This window comes from Lampris incognitus, chromosome 3 (assembly GCF_029633865.1).
Source record: "Lampris incognitus isolate fLamInc1 chromosome 3, fLamInc1.hap2, whole genome shotgun sequence".
Classification (NCBI taxonomy): Eukaryota; Metazoa; Chordata; class Actinopteri; order Lampriformes; family Lampridae; genus Lampris; species Lampris incognitus.
The window spans coordinates 34251549-34268189 of record NC_079213.1 but is presented as its reverse complement, the minus strand read 5'-3'; the positions used below and the strand labels follow the sequence as shown (position 1 = coordinate 34268189).

Below are 16641 nucleotides of genomic sequence, written 5' to 3'. Positions count from 1 at the left end.
CTGCTACTACTACTACTACTACTTCTACTACTACTACTACCACTGCTACTACTACTACTACTACTACTACCACTGCTACTACTACTACTACTACTACTACTACCACTGCTACTACTGCTACTACTGCTGCTGCTACTACTTCCGGGTGTTCCCGTTAGGGGGCGCCACAGCGGATCATCCGTTTCCATCTATTGAAATAACTTTAGGTAGATGCAGCAAAACTCTTCAAACTGATAAATTATTGGTTTGCTGCTGCCACCACCAGTGGACACGGCCGGTACTGGCCCCAGGACCGGCGGTGAACGATGTGGTAGTGGGCCCAGAAAGGACAGAGGCAGCAGAGAGGAGGCCGAGAGCAGACCAGCAGATTCAGGGCCGCCACAGACAGGCCTTGCAGATCCCGTACCAGTAAGGTAGATGAGAGTAGAGACGTTATAGCTCGCTGGCCTTTTAGCCATATCAATAGCAAATGACAGAGCTACACAGCCACCAGGTGGTGTAGCGGTCTATTACATTGCGTACCAACATGGGGATCGCCGGTTCGAGTCCTCGTGATACCTCCGGCTCGGTCGAGTGTTCCCTACAGACACATTTGGCTGTGTCTGCGGGTGGGGAGCCAGATGTGGGTAAGTGTCCTGGTCACTGCACTAGCGCCTCCTCTGGTCGGGTCGGGGCGCCTGTTCGTGGGGGAGGGGGAACTGGGGAGAATAGCGTGATCCTCCCACGCGCTACGTGCCCCTAGCGAAACTCCTCACTGTCTGCAGCCCTCCCAGGATCGGCAGAGGGGGCGCAGCAGCGACCGGGACGGCTCGGAAGAGTGAGGTGATTGGCCAAGAGCAATTGGGTAGAAAGGGGAGGGGAGCCACACAAAAAAAGAAGTGATACCAACTTGAGACATACAAGCCACAAGGCTTTTGTGTTGTCTGTACAGTACACAACACATTAGTCGTACTCAAGGGCCCAAGTGAGAGGACTAGTTTTCCTGAGGGGAGCCAGATCACCGTTTAGAGTTGGTCAAAGTATTTTGTTGGCTCGTTATTTGTGGTTAGCTTGCATAAAAGTTCACCACACTGCAGGGCTCTGAAACCCAACATGTTCTGACTAACGTTAATGCCTTGTCAATGGAGTGGGCCGGCCAGGGTCAAACTCCTGCGCCGATGTTTTTTCTTTTCTTTTTTTTTTTGCCCCGGTCCACCCCTGCAACCTGCAATCAGCTTGCAAAGACATCAGCGCTAGAACACTGAGTTTCCCAGGCTCTCTCTGGTCTTCTCTGCGAGACAAACCTCAGAGCTAAAAAATGCCATGGGTGTGTAAGAACAAATGTGTGTGTGCAAAAGATTGATAGATGAGACCCCATGAAATGAACAGGAAACAATAAGCTGTTCTTCATTTCTGTGAGTACCGGTTTCCCCAAGTTGCAAGGTTAAATAGGTTTTCTCGATATCATTACCCTTATTGTGCTAATGCTACTAACACATGCTATGCTAAATCACTATTCAGCGCTGTATCAACATTTGAATGCTGGCTTCTGTTTGTGTAACTCTTCCCACACAGACACACACGGTGTGCCCTCTGCAAACGCCACCGCCCGTCTGTAAAAGCAGATTACATATTCAGGTGGTGAGCTCTCAAAAAAGACAGAAAGAAGACCGACAGAAAGTGAGGCCGCTGAAAGGAGGTGTCAAGAGGCCAGCAATTCGTGACTCTGTGCCAGATGGAAGTTCCCCTTCTAGTGCCACATGCCAAACAGAATTACTCCCCGGCCCCCGGCTGCCAAAGGGCGGAGGGGTGTGGCAGGTAAGAGCCGCGCAGGGCTGCTCGTTACCCCCCTCCCACATTCCCCACATCACCTCCCTGTTCTTCTGACACACTGACTCATTCTCTCCTCACAAAACACACACACACACAAACACACACTATTGGATTGGGGAGATGGGACAACTCCTACTGCTTTTGCATTTAAGAAATGTTCCATATTTCTTTTTCTTTTTTTTGTTTCTATTTTTTGACACGTTTTCCTCTCCCCACTTTCAAACCCGTCCTTTCTTTCTTAACCACCTATCCTCCACCCCTCCATTAAAGCGCTGTCCCAGGCCTGGATGTGTGTGTTTGCTTTGGCATCCATTCAGGGACACATCGCTCCGCTCACCAGCTCTCGTCCTGGTGACAATGCGAGGCTGGCTGGCTGCATACACGGGCCACACAATGCGAGCAGATAAGCGGACTCTGCAGACGGCATGAAGGCCATCCGCGTAGCGATGTGGTCTTATGTGCATTTTGTTATTAATAATCGTTTTAAAAGGGGTGCAGCGCGGAAAGGTACAATAATTGAGGAACAGAAAGTGGGAGAATGAACACAGATAATGTTAATGAATGTGGGAAGATATCGAATGGAAACATCACCAGACAGGATGTTGTGACCTCGAAGGACAGGAGGACAATAAAGCGTTGATAGGATGAAATAGAGCTGGGGCCGCTGTCTCATTGGCAATGTCAGACCAAGTCTTCAAACTACTCCACTAGAATGCTTAAAGAAAATAAAGTTGGGACAGCCTTGGCCCAAATCGTTCTGCATCTGGGATTTGTGCATTGCTGCATGCGTGCCTGTACATCATCATCCATCTTAACCAGCTGCCTATTTGCCCTCAGCCCTGCAGAGCACTGATCCTGTCCCTGCACCAGCTTAATTAGTTCTAATGGGGATGTTCTATCTATTCAATGTGGCAACCCCGGCCCAGGGGGCACGCCGCGCTATCAGCCCTGATATTGGCTGTAATTGCTTTGAATGGATTTCTCTCCCCTGACTGAATGCTCCAGGTACTTCCAGGCCACAAACGGCTCCAGGTGGCGACCTGCGGTGATGGAAATAGGCTGTTGTGATTGCTGTAAGTGGAAAACACGGCGCTAATCAATTTCCCCGCTGCACAACATCGGAAGTAAGCGATGGTCTTCTTAAAATATTAAGTCGCATAGAGCGTCTCCACGAGGAGAAGAGCACATTTCGAAAGTCGGTGAAATATCATAAGGTTTTGGGGTCATGAGAACAACCCTACGAGTCGAAGATAAACCAAAAATAGAGCAAACAGCCTTTTAATTGTCTGAAAGCAGGGGGGGACTTTATATAGAGCTGAGAAACTAGGGAGGGCGGGTAGCATAGTGGTCTAGTCCGTTGCCTACCAACACGGGGATCCCGGTTCGAATCCCCGTGTTACCTCCGGCTTGGTCGGGCGTCCCTACAGATACAATTGTCCGTGTCTGCGGGTGGGAAGCCGGATGTGGGTAAGTGTCTTGGTCACTGCAGTAGCGCCTCCTCTGGTCGGTCGGGGCCACATTCTCCTGGCGAAACTCCTCACTGTCAGGTGAAAAGAAGTGGCTGGCGACTCCACGTGTATGGGAGGAGGCATGTGGTAGTCTGCAGCCCTCCCCGGTTCGGCAGAGGGGGTGGAGCAGCGACCGGGATGGCTCAGAAGAGTAGGGTAATTGGCCGGATACAATTGGGGAGAAAACCGGGGGGGGGGGGTTGAGAAACTAGGAAGGACATGTATGTATGACTAGAGGAACTCGCCTCTCTGGTTGACCTCCAGACTGAAGGCAACTGTGCAAAACAACTGCTGGATGAACATGGTTTTCACACTCACATTCCCATCGTGTGTGCACGTGTGTCTGTAACAGGTCGTTTCGGGAGAGGGAAGGGTCTCACCTCTTGGTGAAGGTCACTGAGGTCACGGTAGTGGGCGTGGCGTGCACAACCTGGATATTGATTGGAACAGCAGGAATCGGGCGGCCACTCCATCTCTGTCATTTCCAGCCAATCCGTGAAGTAAATCACCCCGCAGCATTTAAACTGACAGCAAACACACACCCAGAGCCAGTCGTTAGACCACTACTCACGCCACTTTCACTTGGGCTGATAAAAATAGGAGTTGATGTCACGTGTTGACCTCTGACCTCGGTCTGGAAGGTATTCCAGGTGTGCGTGAGCCACTGATATCGCTGCAGACCATAATTTGGCATCCGGGACTTCAGACTGATCATATCAGATCTCTGTACTGAGGGCTGGAGGTTCAGAACACACACACACACACACACACACACACACACACACACACACACACACACACACACACACACACACACACACACACACACAATAACTTCATGAGACTTCATGAATACAAAGGATCTGGTGACTGATAAAGGTTTATTATATTACTGTAACGATCATGGATGTGTAGACTCGCTAGCCCTTGACTCGCTAGTCCACTAAATGTATCGCCTGTGGTGCGGGAGACTCGGGTTCGCGTCCCGGCTGCCCCCCCCCCCTCCGAATTCGCTACATTGGTGTGGGACGGTGAGACCGTGAGGACCTCGGAAGCGCGTGCGCCCAGAGGCGTGAGGGAGATGGTGCTGAAACGCGGGGACGCGCTTCCCGAAGGGGGGTGGCAGTGTAACGATCACGGATGACTGGACTCGCTAACCGGTTGGCTAACGGGTCAGATTCTTCAGTCGACTGGTTAACATACTTGCCCGTGATGCGGGAGACCCGGGTTCGCGTCCCGGCTGCGGCGCTTCCCGGCGGCCCCCGAATTAGCTACAGTACCTTCTTGTACTCCGCATTCATTATGTTTTTCTTTTATAGAAGATTCACTTGCAAAGAAATGTCTTCTGTGAGTGTGTCTGCTGCTGACATATTGAAGAAAACCGCTCATGCACGATCATTTAAACAGTGCATACCTTTGTGGATCCTGGTTTTAACGGGTACTCTTGGTAGAGGTATGGTGAGTAGCGTTTTACCACTTCACCATAGCAGCTGAATGTGCAGCAGTGAGGCGGGTAAAACGAGTCTGAAGATGTGAAGTTGGTGCGGCTAACAAGCAAATATGGAAGTTCAACTTTGTAGAGAACTGCAGCATTATTAGTTTTAATCCAGGTTAGACAGTTTTTTCTGGTCAGTGGTGAGGAAGGTGCTAGTACAACAGAGTAGTAAGGGGGGGCGTCTGGGGGGCGTGGCGGTCTATTCCGTTGCCTATCAACCCAACATGGCGATCGGTGGTTCGAATCCCCGTGTTACCTCCGGCTTGGTCGGGCGTCCCTACAGACAGAATTGGCCGTGTCTGCGGGTGGGAAGCCGGTTGTAGATATGTGTCCTGGTCACTGCACTAGCGCCTCCTCTGGTTGGTCCTGATCGGGGGAGAGGGGGGAATAGCGTGATCCTCCCACTCGCTACGTCCCCCTGGTGAAACTCCTCACTGTTAGGTGAAAAGAAGCGGCTGGTGACTCCACATGTATGGGAGGAGGCATGTGGTAGTCTGCAGCCCTACCCGGATCGGCATAGGGGGTGGAGCAGCGACCGGGACGGCTCGTAAGAGTGGGGTGATTGGCCAAATACAATTTGGGAGAAAAGGGGGGAAATCCCCCCCCCAACAAAAAGAGAGTAGTAGGAGTATTCCAACACTGGATGCAGTACCGGGATCAGCAGGAGTGTTGGCGAATTGAACAAAAACAATGAGCTTCAGCATTGTAACGTTATCTTGCATTGCAGTAAACAAGTCCAATACCATTTGTAGCAGAAGCTGCTGTCCCGTTCTGCTACCTTTCCAATTTTCCATAACCCCTCCCTCCTCTCCTGTCCCTCATCTGTTTCCTTCCCAAAATATACTAGACGTTGCCAACGGCTCATTGTCTAAACACTTCGAGCATGGGCTCCAGCGCGGCTCTGGTGAGCCTCATCTGCAATCATAATCACTTGGCATGCATAATTTCCTCACTGTCTTTCTTTGTCTCAACACCACCCTTCACACCCACCACCAACCTCTGGCAGTCTCCCCTAGCCCTCACTTCCTCCCCCTGCCATGCTTCCTCCGCGTGATAAGCATACGGACAGCCCATTAGCCAGGCGCCCCCTAAGAGCCAGGTATGCCATCTTCTATCCTGCTGGCTTATAACAAGCAGCCGATAAGGAACCCTTCATCCATAATGACTACAATACCCAGAATCCCCTGCAGGCAGGCGAGCGATTCTGTTCTAATAAGGTAATTGGAGGAATGTGTCTTTTCTCTCCCAGGGTCAATGAACTCTCTCGCTCTCTCGAACACTCACACTCACTCACACACACACACACACACACACACACACACACACACACACACACACACACACACACACACACACACACACACACACACACACACACACACACACAGCGTTTACACACTCTAGCTAAAGGCCAGGTGCATTGAGTCTGAGCACACGAGGACACAGACACAGATACACACCTGCTGTAATGAGACATGGACGCTATTGTGTTGCCTCCAGGTGGAGATACCCTGCTGCCTGGCCAGAGCACAATGTAGCAGATAACCATGTTTACCATCTTCACTCACCCATTCTGAGAAGGGAGGGCGTGGGAGGGTTAGAAAACACTAGCATCTGATTGTAACTCAGCCTATCAGTTGTTTTATTTTCAGAATACTTTTGAAGCTATTCATAGCCTCCCCATCTTGGTGGTGTTTTTTTCTCGGTACATTTACCTGAAGCCCCCACACACACAAACACACCGTGCGACTCTGGCCACCTTGGGGCCGTCTCAGACAAGTTTTTCAAGTCACAGACAAACTGTTCGTTGTGAACGATGGTCGGCTTCCTTGGGTCGTTCAGCACAACCCGGTCTCACCAATCTGCCTACAAATAAAACAATATTACACTTTGAGTGCAGCGCATACGCCAAAATCCGATGTTGCATGCAGATGATACGCCAGTCCTTTCCATGAACTTCTGTGGAGAGCTGATGCGTCCAAATACCACGCGTCACCTTGAATGGTCATGACGTCACCAGTGAGGCTCAGTTCGCCCAGTTCATCAGAAGCGCAGGCATCCACAACCAGGGTTAAGGTCAGGGTCAGAGTTAGAATTAGGGTTAGGGTCAGGGTTAGGGTCAGGGTTAGAGTCAGGGTCAGAGTTAGAGTCAGGGTTAGGGTCAGAGTTAGGATTGGGGTCAGGGTTAAGGTTAGGGTTAGGATCAGGGTTAGATTAGGGTCAGGGTTAGAGTCAGGGTCAGAGTTAGGGTTAGGGTCAGGGTTAGGGTTAGGGTAAGGGTTAGAGTCAGGGTCAGGGTTAGGGTTAGGATCAGGGTTAGGGTTAGGGTCAGGGTTAAGGTTAGGTTTAGGATCAGGGTCAGGGTTAGGGTTAGGGTCAGGGTTGGAGTCAGGGTCAGGGTTAGGGTTAGGGTTAGGGTCAGGGTCAGGGCCAGGGTTAGGATTAAGAAAATAACTAAAATGCTACCGTCAATACCATGATTTAATTACAAAAAAGGTTGTTTCCCCTGTTTACCTTACGTAGCGCGTGGGAGGATCACGCTATTCCCCCCAGTTCCCTCTCCAACCCAAACAGGTGCCCCGACTGAACAGAGGAGGCGCTAGTGCAGTGACCAGGACACATACCCATATCCGACTTCCCACCCGCAGACACGGCCAATTGTGTCTGTAGGGATGCCCGACCAAGCCAGAGGTAACATGGGAATTCGAACCAGCAATCCCCGTGTTGGCAGGCAATGGAATAGACCGCTGTGCTACCCAGACGACCCTCCAACAGTTTTAACAGTGTCATAAAATGTGTACTGTGATCGTGTAGCATGGCAGCGGATACGACAACAAAAAGTATGGCTGTGACACCGTCGGGATGAGCGACCAACAGTAGGATGAAGGTAGCCGTCAGCCAACATAGCTTGCTTCGCCATTCAGCCCAAAGCACACAATGTGACCATAGACTCCTGCTCGCACATCTGACAAGAGGGACGTATCAGTATATAACCTTTTTTTCTCATGCAGCGTGAAATGCAATAATCATAAGACGGTCAAAATGTCGCAGAGTGTGTGAGCCTTATATTAGCATACGCAATGAGTTCTCGGATCTTGTTGATGAATGTGGCGCCAGGCCAGCTGGCATAAGTGAGGAGCCATGTGTGCTGCACACACACACCTCCCGCCACCCTCCTCGCCAGTCAGTCAACAGAGGAAGAGGAGAGGAGCACTGGCTAGTGGAGAGGGCCAGACATGACTGGCATTTCAGGTTATTCTTAGAACGGAGCACGGAAATAGCTGCAGCATGCTATGCTAGGCTCATTTCAATATGGTCTGCGCTCCGTTTGGCCTTTCTATATAAAAGGGAATGTTTGATGATGTAGAATATTCACAAATACTGTTTATTATATTGTAGCGAATTCAGGGGGGGGGGCAGCCGGCACGCGAACCCGGGTCCCCCGCACCACGGGCGACTACGTTAACCAGTCGACTAAAGGGTCCGCCCCGTTAGCCAAGGGCTAGCGAGTCTAGTCATTCGTGGTCGTTACACCACCCCACCTCCTTCGGGAAGCGACGTCCCTGCGCTTCAGCATATCGGCCCGCTCACGCCTCTGGGCGCACGCGCTTCCGATGGCCTCACGCTCTCACCATCCCATATCTGACACCAATGTAGCGAATTCGGGGGGCAGCCCGGAACCGCTGCAGCAAAACCGGGTCTCCCGCACCACGGGCGACTACGTTAACCGGTCGACTAAAGGGTCCGACCCGTTAGCCAAGGGCTAGCGAGTCTAGTCAACCGAGGACGTTATAATATGTTTCCTACATTACATTGATAAGTCGCCTCACCTCGTCATAGGTCCACACGCCACTGGCAAGCTCCACACAGAAGATCACCAACAAGCTGCCAAAGTACTGGAGAGAGAGAGAGAGAGAGAGAGAGAAGAGAGAGAGAGAGAGAGAGAGAGAGAGAGAGAGAGAGAGAGAGAGAGAGAGAGAGAGAGAGAGAGAGAGAGAGAGAGAGAGAGAGAGAGAGAGAGAGAGAGAGAGAGAGAGAGAGGGGGGGGGGGGATGAGTTGCGTGTTTGGACCAGTCAGTAAAACGTATGCTCTGTGTAGCGTCTTTCTAAACGGATGTCTCGGTGTTAGTGTGAAGGTGTCCGCGTGATTTATTGCCCCCTGCAAACGACGATGATGGGATACAGGGCGCCTCCTCCAGACCGTCCTCCTCCGCGTTCAAAACCTATAACACAACGCTGTACACAATTACACACAACACTCGAGCGAGTTAACGAAGAAGCCCTTTGTGGTAAATGGACGGCGCGCGCACACACACAAACACACACACACAAAGACAAATGTGTGTGTGTCAGCTATTCTTTGCGCAGGGCAGTCAGTGAGGGCTGCAGTTGACAAGATGTTTGTTTAGAGAGTGTAAATATTAGTGTCAAACAGATGGCGCTGCCTTCGCTTTGTTAGTGCTGCAGTCCATTTAGAGCACGCCAAACCCAAACAATACAGGCACACGCGCAGCCACGCATGCATGCAAGTACACGCACGCGCGCACGCGCCAGAAGTCATCTCAGCCCTCAAAACTTCCCTCCCCTGTCTCCTTGAGTCTCGCCATCCATCAAGTTTGTCGGGAGGGTGAACTTTTCACCTCCCGCACTTCCCTCTAACAGACGCTCGCCCCCCCCCCCCCCCCCCATTAAACATCCACACCGAACCAGGAACACCTCCGGGTGAGTGGATGTGAAGCGGCTCTTCAGCTCTCCCAGATTCGGATCTCTCGCATTTATTTCGGGTAAAGTTGGGCCTGCGGACTGGTGCAAGGGTGAGCAACTGCACGCTGCATGTAGAGAGGTGAGAGGAGGGCCGCGGACCGCTTCCAGCAAACTTCCGGTGAGCTGACGCTGAGGCTTCCACCGGAGGGTTTCCATTCTAGGAAAAATAAAAACCCGTCGAAAAACACTCTCCCTCCCTCACTTTGCAACTCCAATTAGCACCGAGGCAGGGTGACACAGAGCGAGACACGGGAAAGGGGAAGACTGAGAGAGAGGTTGAAGTTCAGGCAGGTGGGGGAGGGGGGACTGGTGTCTCAGTAAAGAGGGGGGGTCTATTTTTAAGCGACCTTTTCCTTGAGTAGTGGAAACACCAAGCAGGCTGCAATATAAGACCCAGTCCCTCAAACTTGTTCTCCCACAGGCCCCCAAAGCACCTCCTTCCTGTTTCATATCAGTAACCATCAGCACCGTCTCAGGTGCCGTGCAGATAGCCAGACTGACTGGAACACAACACGTGTCTTTCCATGAAAATGGTTACTTGATATTTCTAGCAGCAACATTAGTCTTAGGAAGAATTACTCAGTGTTGCATGCAACCCTCAGAAAAAGGGGCACATGAATCTCCCTCTCGTCCTTTTTCGGGTGGTGTGTATCTTCTCCAAGCTCAGGTCCTCTACCAGAGGCCTGGGAGTTTGAGGGTTCTGCTCAGTATCTTAGCTGTTCCTAGGACTGCACTCTTCTGGCAAGAGACCTCAGATGGTGTTCCTAGAATCTGCTGCAGCCACTCTCCCAGTTTGGGGGTCACACCCCTTAGTGCTCCTGTTACCACTGGGACTACTGTGGATTTCACCTTCCACATCCGGTCTAGTTCTTCCCTCCGCCCTTGGTATTCTCATGCTCTTTCTCCCTGATGTTGCAGTTGCTCGGGATTGCTACATCGATCACTGCTACTGTCTTCTGCTCCTTGTCGACCACCACAATGTCTGGTTGGTCAGCCAGCACCTGCTTGTCAGTCTTGAACTTGAAGTCCCACAGTATCTTCGCTGTTCCTAGGACCGCACTCTTCTGGAAAGACATCTCAGATGTTGTTCCTGGAATCTGCTGGAGCCACTCTCCCAGTTGGGGGGGGGGGGGGTTCACAGCCCCTAATGCTCCTATTACCACTAGGACCACTGTGCATTTCACCTTCCACATCCGATTTCGTTCTTCCCTCAGTGCTTGGTATTTGTGTAGCTTCTTGTGCTCTTTCTTCCTGATGTTGCTGTTGCTCAGGATGGCTTAAGCCATCACTACTGCTGCCTTCTGTTCCTTGTCGACCATCCCAAGGTCTGGTTGGTTAGCCAGCACCTCGAAGTCCCACGGGATCTTAGCGTTGCCATTCTCAACCATCTTTACAACGTTTTTTGAGAGAAACGTTTCTATGTGAAGTTCCGAGCCGTCCCTGTCGCTGCTCCACCCCCTCTGCCGATCCGGGAAGGGCTGCAGACTACCACGTCTCCTCCGGCACATGTGGCGTCGCCAGGCGCTTCTTTTCACCTGACAGTGAGGGGTTTCACCAGGGGGACGTAGCACGTTGGAGGGTCACGCTATTCCCCCCAGTTCCCCCTCCCGAACACGCGCCCCGACCGACCAGCGGAGGCGCTAGTGCAGCGACCAGGACACATACCCACATCCGGCTTCCCACCCACAGATACGGCCAATTGTGTCTGTAGGGACGTCCGACCAAGCAGAAGGTAACAAGGGGATTCGAACCGGCAATCCCCACGTTGGTAGGCAATGGAACAGACCGCTACGCCACCCGGACGCCCCCGTATTGTTCATAAGGGTGGGGTACCTGCAGTCAGTTTAGACTGAAGAGGTCACTTAGATGAGGGATGAAACGTTTCTGTCAGTAAACGTTGTGTCCAGATGAACTGATTCAACCCTCTGTGGTTTCCTCGCCTGGATTATTGAGCATGCGTACAGACACTACACGTTTGAGAGTAAGATATTGTACAACAGTACTATGAAGCCACATCTGATGAATGCCAACCTCCAAATCGCCCCATCATCCGACCACGGATGGTCACAGTCGTTCAAAAGCGGATGGTGTTTTCTCCTACCCTCCCTGACATTGTGTCTGCTGGATGCAGATGTGTGTGAAATAACACGAGTAGGGCGTCCGGGTGGCGTGGCGGTCTATTCCGTTGCCTACCAACACGGGGATCACCAGTTCGAATCCCCGTGTTACTTCCGGCTTGGTCGGGCGTCCCTACAGACACAACTGGCCGCGTCTGCGGGTGGGAAGCCGGATGTGGGTATGTGTCCTGGTCGCTGCACTAGTGCCTCCTCTGGTCGGTCGGGGCACCTGTTCGGGAGGGAGAACTGGGGGAAATAGCGTGATCCTCCCCCGCGCTACGTCCCCCTGGTGAAACTCCTCACTGTCAGGTGAAAAGAAGTGGCTGGTGACTCCACATGTATGGGAGGAGACATGTGGTAGTCTGCAGCCCTCCCCGGATAGGCAGAGCGGGTGGAGCAGAGACCGGGGCGGCTCGGAGGTGTGGGGTAATTGGCCGGGTATAATTGGGGAGGGATAAAAAGGGGGGGGGTTCAAAAAAAGAAAAGAAAAGAAAAAGGAAATAACACAAGTTTGCCGTAAGGGAGCTCAGCATGGTGGCGTCCCGGCACTCCCTGGTTGGTAAACAGGGCCCATCTGTAACCTGAACCAAGCCTCCGCCTCTCAGCCACCCGACAGATGAGGTTACCACCCTTCCTCCCGCTTTGTCTCGCCATCAAGATAATATTGTTCCTCTGCTGTTTCACTGAAACACAAGAATGCCGGTGGCAGACCGGCTACGGAGACTCCACCGGCGGTGAATAGAGTCCCTGCAGAGGGGGGGGGGGGACAGAGAGAAAGACGGACAGAAACCGCTCCAACTTTGTGACGCAGACATACGGTAACCCCCCCCCCCCCAAAGACACCTGGGGGACGGATGAAAATAGAGGCACCGCTCCACCTTCTCCTGCTCCAAGGCTGATTTGTCACACTGGAGACATACCCTTCCTGTTTACCGTCACAGCTGGACAAAGAAAATATGTTGGATTACCCCCCCCCCCCTCTCTCTCTCTCTCCCTCCCTCTCTCTCACACACACTAACACACACACACTTGCTCACTCTCACTCTCTCTTGCTCTCTCTCTTTTGTTGTCTCTCTCACACTAAATCACTCTCTCTCACTCGCTCTCACTCTCTCTCACTCACTCTCTCTCTGTCACTCGCTCAATCGCTCTCTCTCGCTCTCGCTCTCTCTCTAACGCTCTCTCACTCGTTCAATCGCTCTCTCCCTCTCTCTCTCTCCCTTTCTCTTTCTGTCTCTCTCACTCCCACCATTTCTTGTCCTACCTAGCAGTGTGCACGCACACGCACACGCACACACACACACACACACACAGAGCACCTACCCAGGACAGCAGCAGCAGATTGCATTTCAGCGTGCCGCAGTAGCCCACCATGGCCACGATGATTAGAAAACAACACACTGCAATGATGACTGGATGGACAGCTGGGGAATATGTAAGAACCGCTGCTTCTTCTAACCTGGAGAGAGAGAGAGGCAGAGAGGGAGGGGGAGGGATGGAGCGAGAAAGAGACAGAAGGCAAAGGACGAGGAAAGAGAGAGAGCGATAGGAGAAGGATGGAGATATTCCTGTTAAAAGTTTCTTGGCAGACTTTTGCGATTTGTTCATTTATTGCCCCATTCTGCCGCGCTCCCCCTCGCCTCTCCGTACGCAACCCGTCGCGGCAGGGGTGAGGAGTAGAGGGTGAGGGCATCCGACAGGAATGTGTGAGACCGCAGCATCTTCAGCTTTCCTTTCCACGCTGGCTAGTCAGCTGAGGAATGAGGAGGCCAGGGGAGGTCTTCATGCATGTTAATATGGCTAATCGCTGAGGGTGGTGACTTTGGATGGGAGTTGCGGTGCGTTGTGCTCCTACGGAGTTCTCTAAGTTAGAAAAATATTGTCTTTCATTATATAGGTAGATATTGTTTAGGGAGTGACAGCTGTCAATCACCTTTCCTTCAGTTGCAGCGGTGAACACCTCTTCCCTTTCCCCCCTCCCCTTTTTTTCTCTCCAATTGTACTTGGCTAATTACCCCACACTTCCGGGTCTCTGCTCCGCCCCCTCTGCCCATCCAGGGAGGGCTGCAAACTACCACATGCCTCCTCTGATACATGTGGAGTCGCCAGCTGCTTCTTTTCACCGGACAGTGAGGAGTTTCACCAGGGGGACGTAGCGCGTGGGAGGATCACGCTATTCCCCCCGGATTCCCCCTCCCCCCCGAACAAGCGCCCCGATCGACCAGAGGAGGCGCTAGTGCAGCGACCAGGATACACACCCAAATCCGGCTCCCCACCCGCCGACACGGCCAATTGTGTCTGTAGGGACGCCCGACCAAGCCGGAGGTAACACGGCGATTCGAACCGGCGATCCCCGTGTTGGTAGGCAACGGAATAGACCGCTACACCACCTGGACGCCCGACTTAGATAAATATTGTCTTTCATTATATGAGTAGATATTATTTAGGGAGTGACAGCTGTCAATCACCTTTCCTTCAACTGCAGCGCTCAACACCTCTTCCCTCTCCTGTCCTCCATGCTGCATGTGTCCTTCTCGTTCCTGTCTCGCTGTGTTGCCTCCCTACCGCGGTCACGTCTAAAACACACCTGACTGCTGGTGTCTCCATCTCTGCATCTGTCTGTCTATCACTCACCTGGTGTGGGCGGTCAGGGTCAGTACTGTGTTCAGGTAGTCCCTGAGCCACGCCGCCACTCCCAGCACGCATGCCGACATCAGCTGGGGGAGCAGAATGTACGCGCACGCACACGCACGCACGCACACACGCACGCACGCACAAACATGCACAAATACACACAACACGCGTATCACTTTCTGCTGCCTACAAATAACATTTCAGAATGTGAGACGTGCACACACAGAGCTTCACCGGCCTATTTAAACTGCAAGACTGTCAAACAAAGTGAAATGCTGACGCAATGAGATGGAAAAGACGTGAGAGAGGGGGGGGGGAGAGAGAAGTAGGTGGCATAAGCGTCGTGGGCTTGAATCTTGCTTTAGGGGGGGGAAAGCTGATATGTTGACTGCCAAGTCTAATGTGAGCACGGGTCTGCATGGAGCCCGACCACCTGCTTGAGGGTCCCCGCTCCTCCTCTTACCCAGAAGAGTAAATTGAGAGCGTACAGCAGGCAGCGCAGGCACCTCACCGCGTCCTCCCGAGCCATTCTGAGCGCAAGTGGCGGCCCGTTCTCCTCATCTTAGCCCGGGACACCATGGCAACATCGTTCTTTGTAAACAAATAAGATGAATTTAAAGTCTCAATGAGATTCTTTCTTCTGAGATTGTCGCCAATCAGGACTCCGGTCCACACACCAGCTGTCTTCTCCGTGCGTAAAAAGAAGAAGAAGAAGAAGAAGAAGAAGAAGAAAACGTAGCCTACCGGATTTACATGTCTCCGTGGACTTTAAACGCGTCTTGCCAGTGTCTTGTTTTACTAACTTGGGTACAGGCACCTATCCGCGGGACGTCCCACACAGCCTTGGTGACAGGTGGTTTCTTAATTTCCCAGCCCATGGGATGATGGAGTGTGCGGGCGAGCACTTAGTAGCGCTGACATTTCCAACCCAGTCATCGCTCACTTAGCGAGGCCACTACGAGCAGAGGGGGGGGGGGGGGGGTCCGGGGATTTAGCGAAGGGAAATCCACGAAACTGTACCAGTGCAAAGGTGTTATTCCGTGTTGCTCAGGTGGCCGGATTCAGCGGTGCTCCCCAGCCTTTTGGCGCACCGCTGAACCAGGGAAGCGCATTAAAGTTCCCGGAGAGCTCAGTCGAGATATTCCCAGTCTAAATTGCCCCCGTGTTGTAGCGGTCTTCTCTCAGACGTCTGTTTTTCTGTTTGGTTTTGTTTTGTCCCGAAATCTGACGTAAACACGTTTGGGGAAGATCCTCTATCGTCCGGATCCTACTTGCGGAGTGGAACAAACTCTGTCCGGGTCCGGGTCTACTTTTGCATTTTTAAGAATGGCCAGTAAAGTGGCGCGGCTTGCAGTGTGTGGCGCAGCCCTCGGCGCTCCGCTGGTCCTAGCGCCTACAGATTATACGAGACGCAGCATAAACTGCAAAGACTCTGCGTGTGTGTGTGTGTGTGTGTGTGTGTGTGTGTGTGTGTGTGTGTGTGTGTGTGTGTGTGTGTGTGTGTGTGTGTGTGTGTGTGTGTGTTCGTGTGCGCGCGCGCGCGTGTTCGCACGTCCTCTGGGGGGAAAGGAATGCGGCCGCCTCCACTGGAGGGCATGCATAGGTCAATAGGGCGCATTTGGAGAGTTGTTGTCTTGTATTGGATGAGACTTAATCATGTCTGTTTGTTTTGTTTTGTTTTCTAAAAGAAGAAGCAACCTTGAACTTGCCTTAAACAGCTCTTTGCAGAGAGAAACGTGTGAGAATGAGACACAGACTGAGAGAGGCGTATAGGACATGCACTCATGCACTCAAAAAATATTTAACCCATAAGTTAAAGCTTGTGTATTTCAATTACGTGTTAATTTTCCATCCAATTTGATCACATAACTCCAATGTAAAGTATGACATTTCAAGAAGAACAATATAATATTTTACACTGGAGTTATGTGGTCAAACTGGATGGAAAACGTACATGTAATCAGCTCTGAGCATAACTGTAGTCCACTGACTTCCGGGTTCTACTGCAGCGGGCATACCAGTTTCCTGTTTGTTGGCGTGCGCTATTGACAATGGCATATTTTTCGCGATGCCTGCAAGATTTACCATGGATAAATGTCAACAACATGCACACAACTGTCCACACACTTTCATCTTCACCTACCAGCAAATGGGTGACAAGTTTCCAGTTGTACATATCAGGTTAGGTCCACAATTATGAGGACGAGCGGACGGACGGACGGAATTGTGGACGTAACTTGATATGTACAACTTGAAACTTTTCACCCGTTTTATTTTATCGAAAGTGCAATTATTGGCCCTTAAGGGAAAT

The 16641-nt window shown here is 51.8% G+C and overlaps 1 protein-coding gene across 2 annotated transcripts in view; it reads right to left on the bottom strand.

The window, feature by feature from the left end:
- Positions 1 to 15562, bottom strand: part of tspan12 (tetraspanin 12) — an 18958-nt gene extending 3396 nt beyond the window's left edge. Inside the window, exons 1-6 of one of the 2 annotated variants that reach the window (XM_056277331.1) lie at positions 14794 to 15562; positions 14331 to 14413; positions 13020 to 13155; positions 8646 to 8711; positions 3949 to 4056; positions 3701 to 3844 (exon numbers count right to left, since the gene is read on the bottom strand). In XM_056277331.1, the coding sequence (XP_056133306.1) occupies positions 3701 to 3844; positions 3949 to 4056; positions 8646 to 8711; positions 13020 to 13155; positions 14331 to 14413; positions 14794 to 14859 (603 nt within the window). In that variant the 5' untranslated portion in view covers positions 14860 to 15562. The remainder of the gene's footprint in view (positions 1 to 3700; positions 3845 to 3948; positions 4057 to 8645; positions 8712 to 13019; positions 13156 to 14330; positions 14414 to 14793) is intronic. The other variant, XM_056277332.1, reaches the window with a different exon arrangement.
- Between the last annotated feature and the right edge of the window lie 1079 nt (positions 15563 to 16641).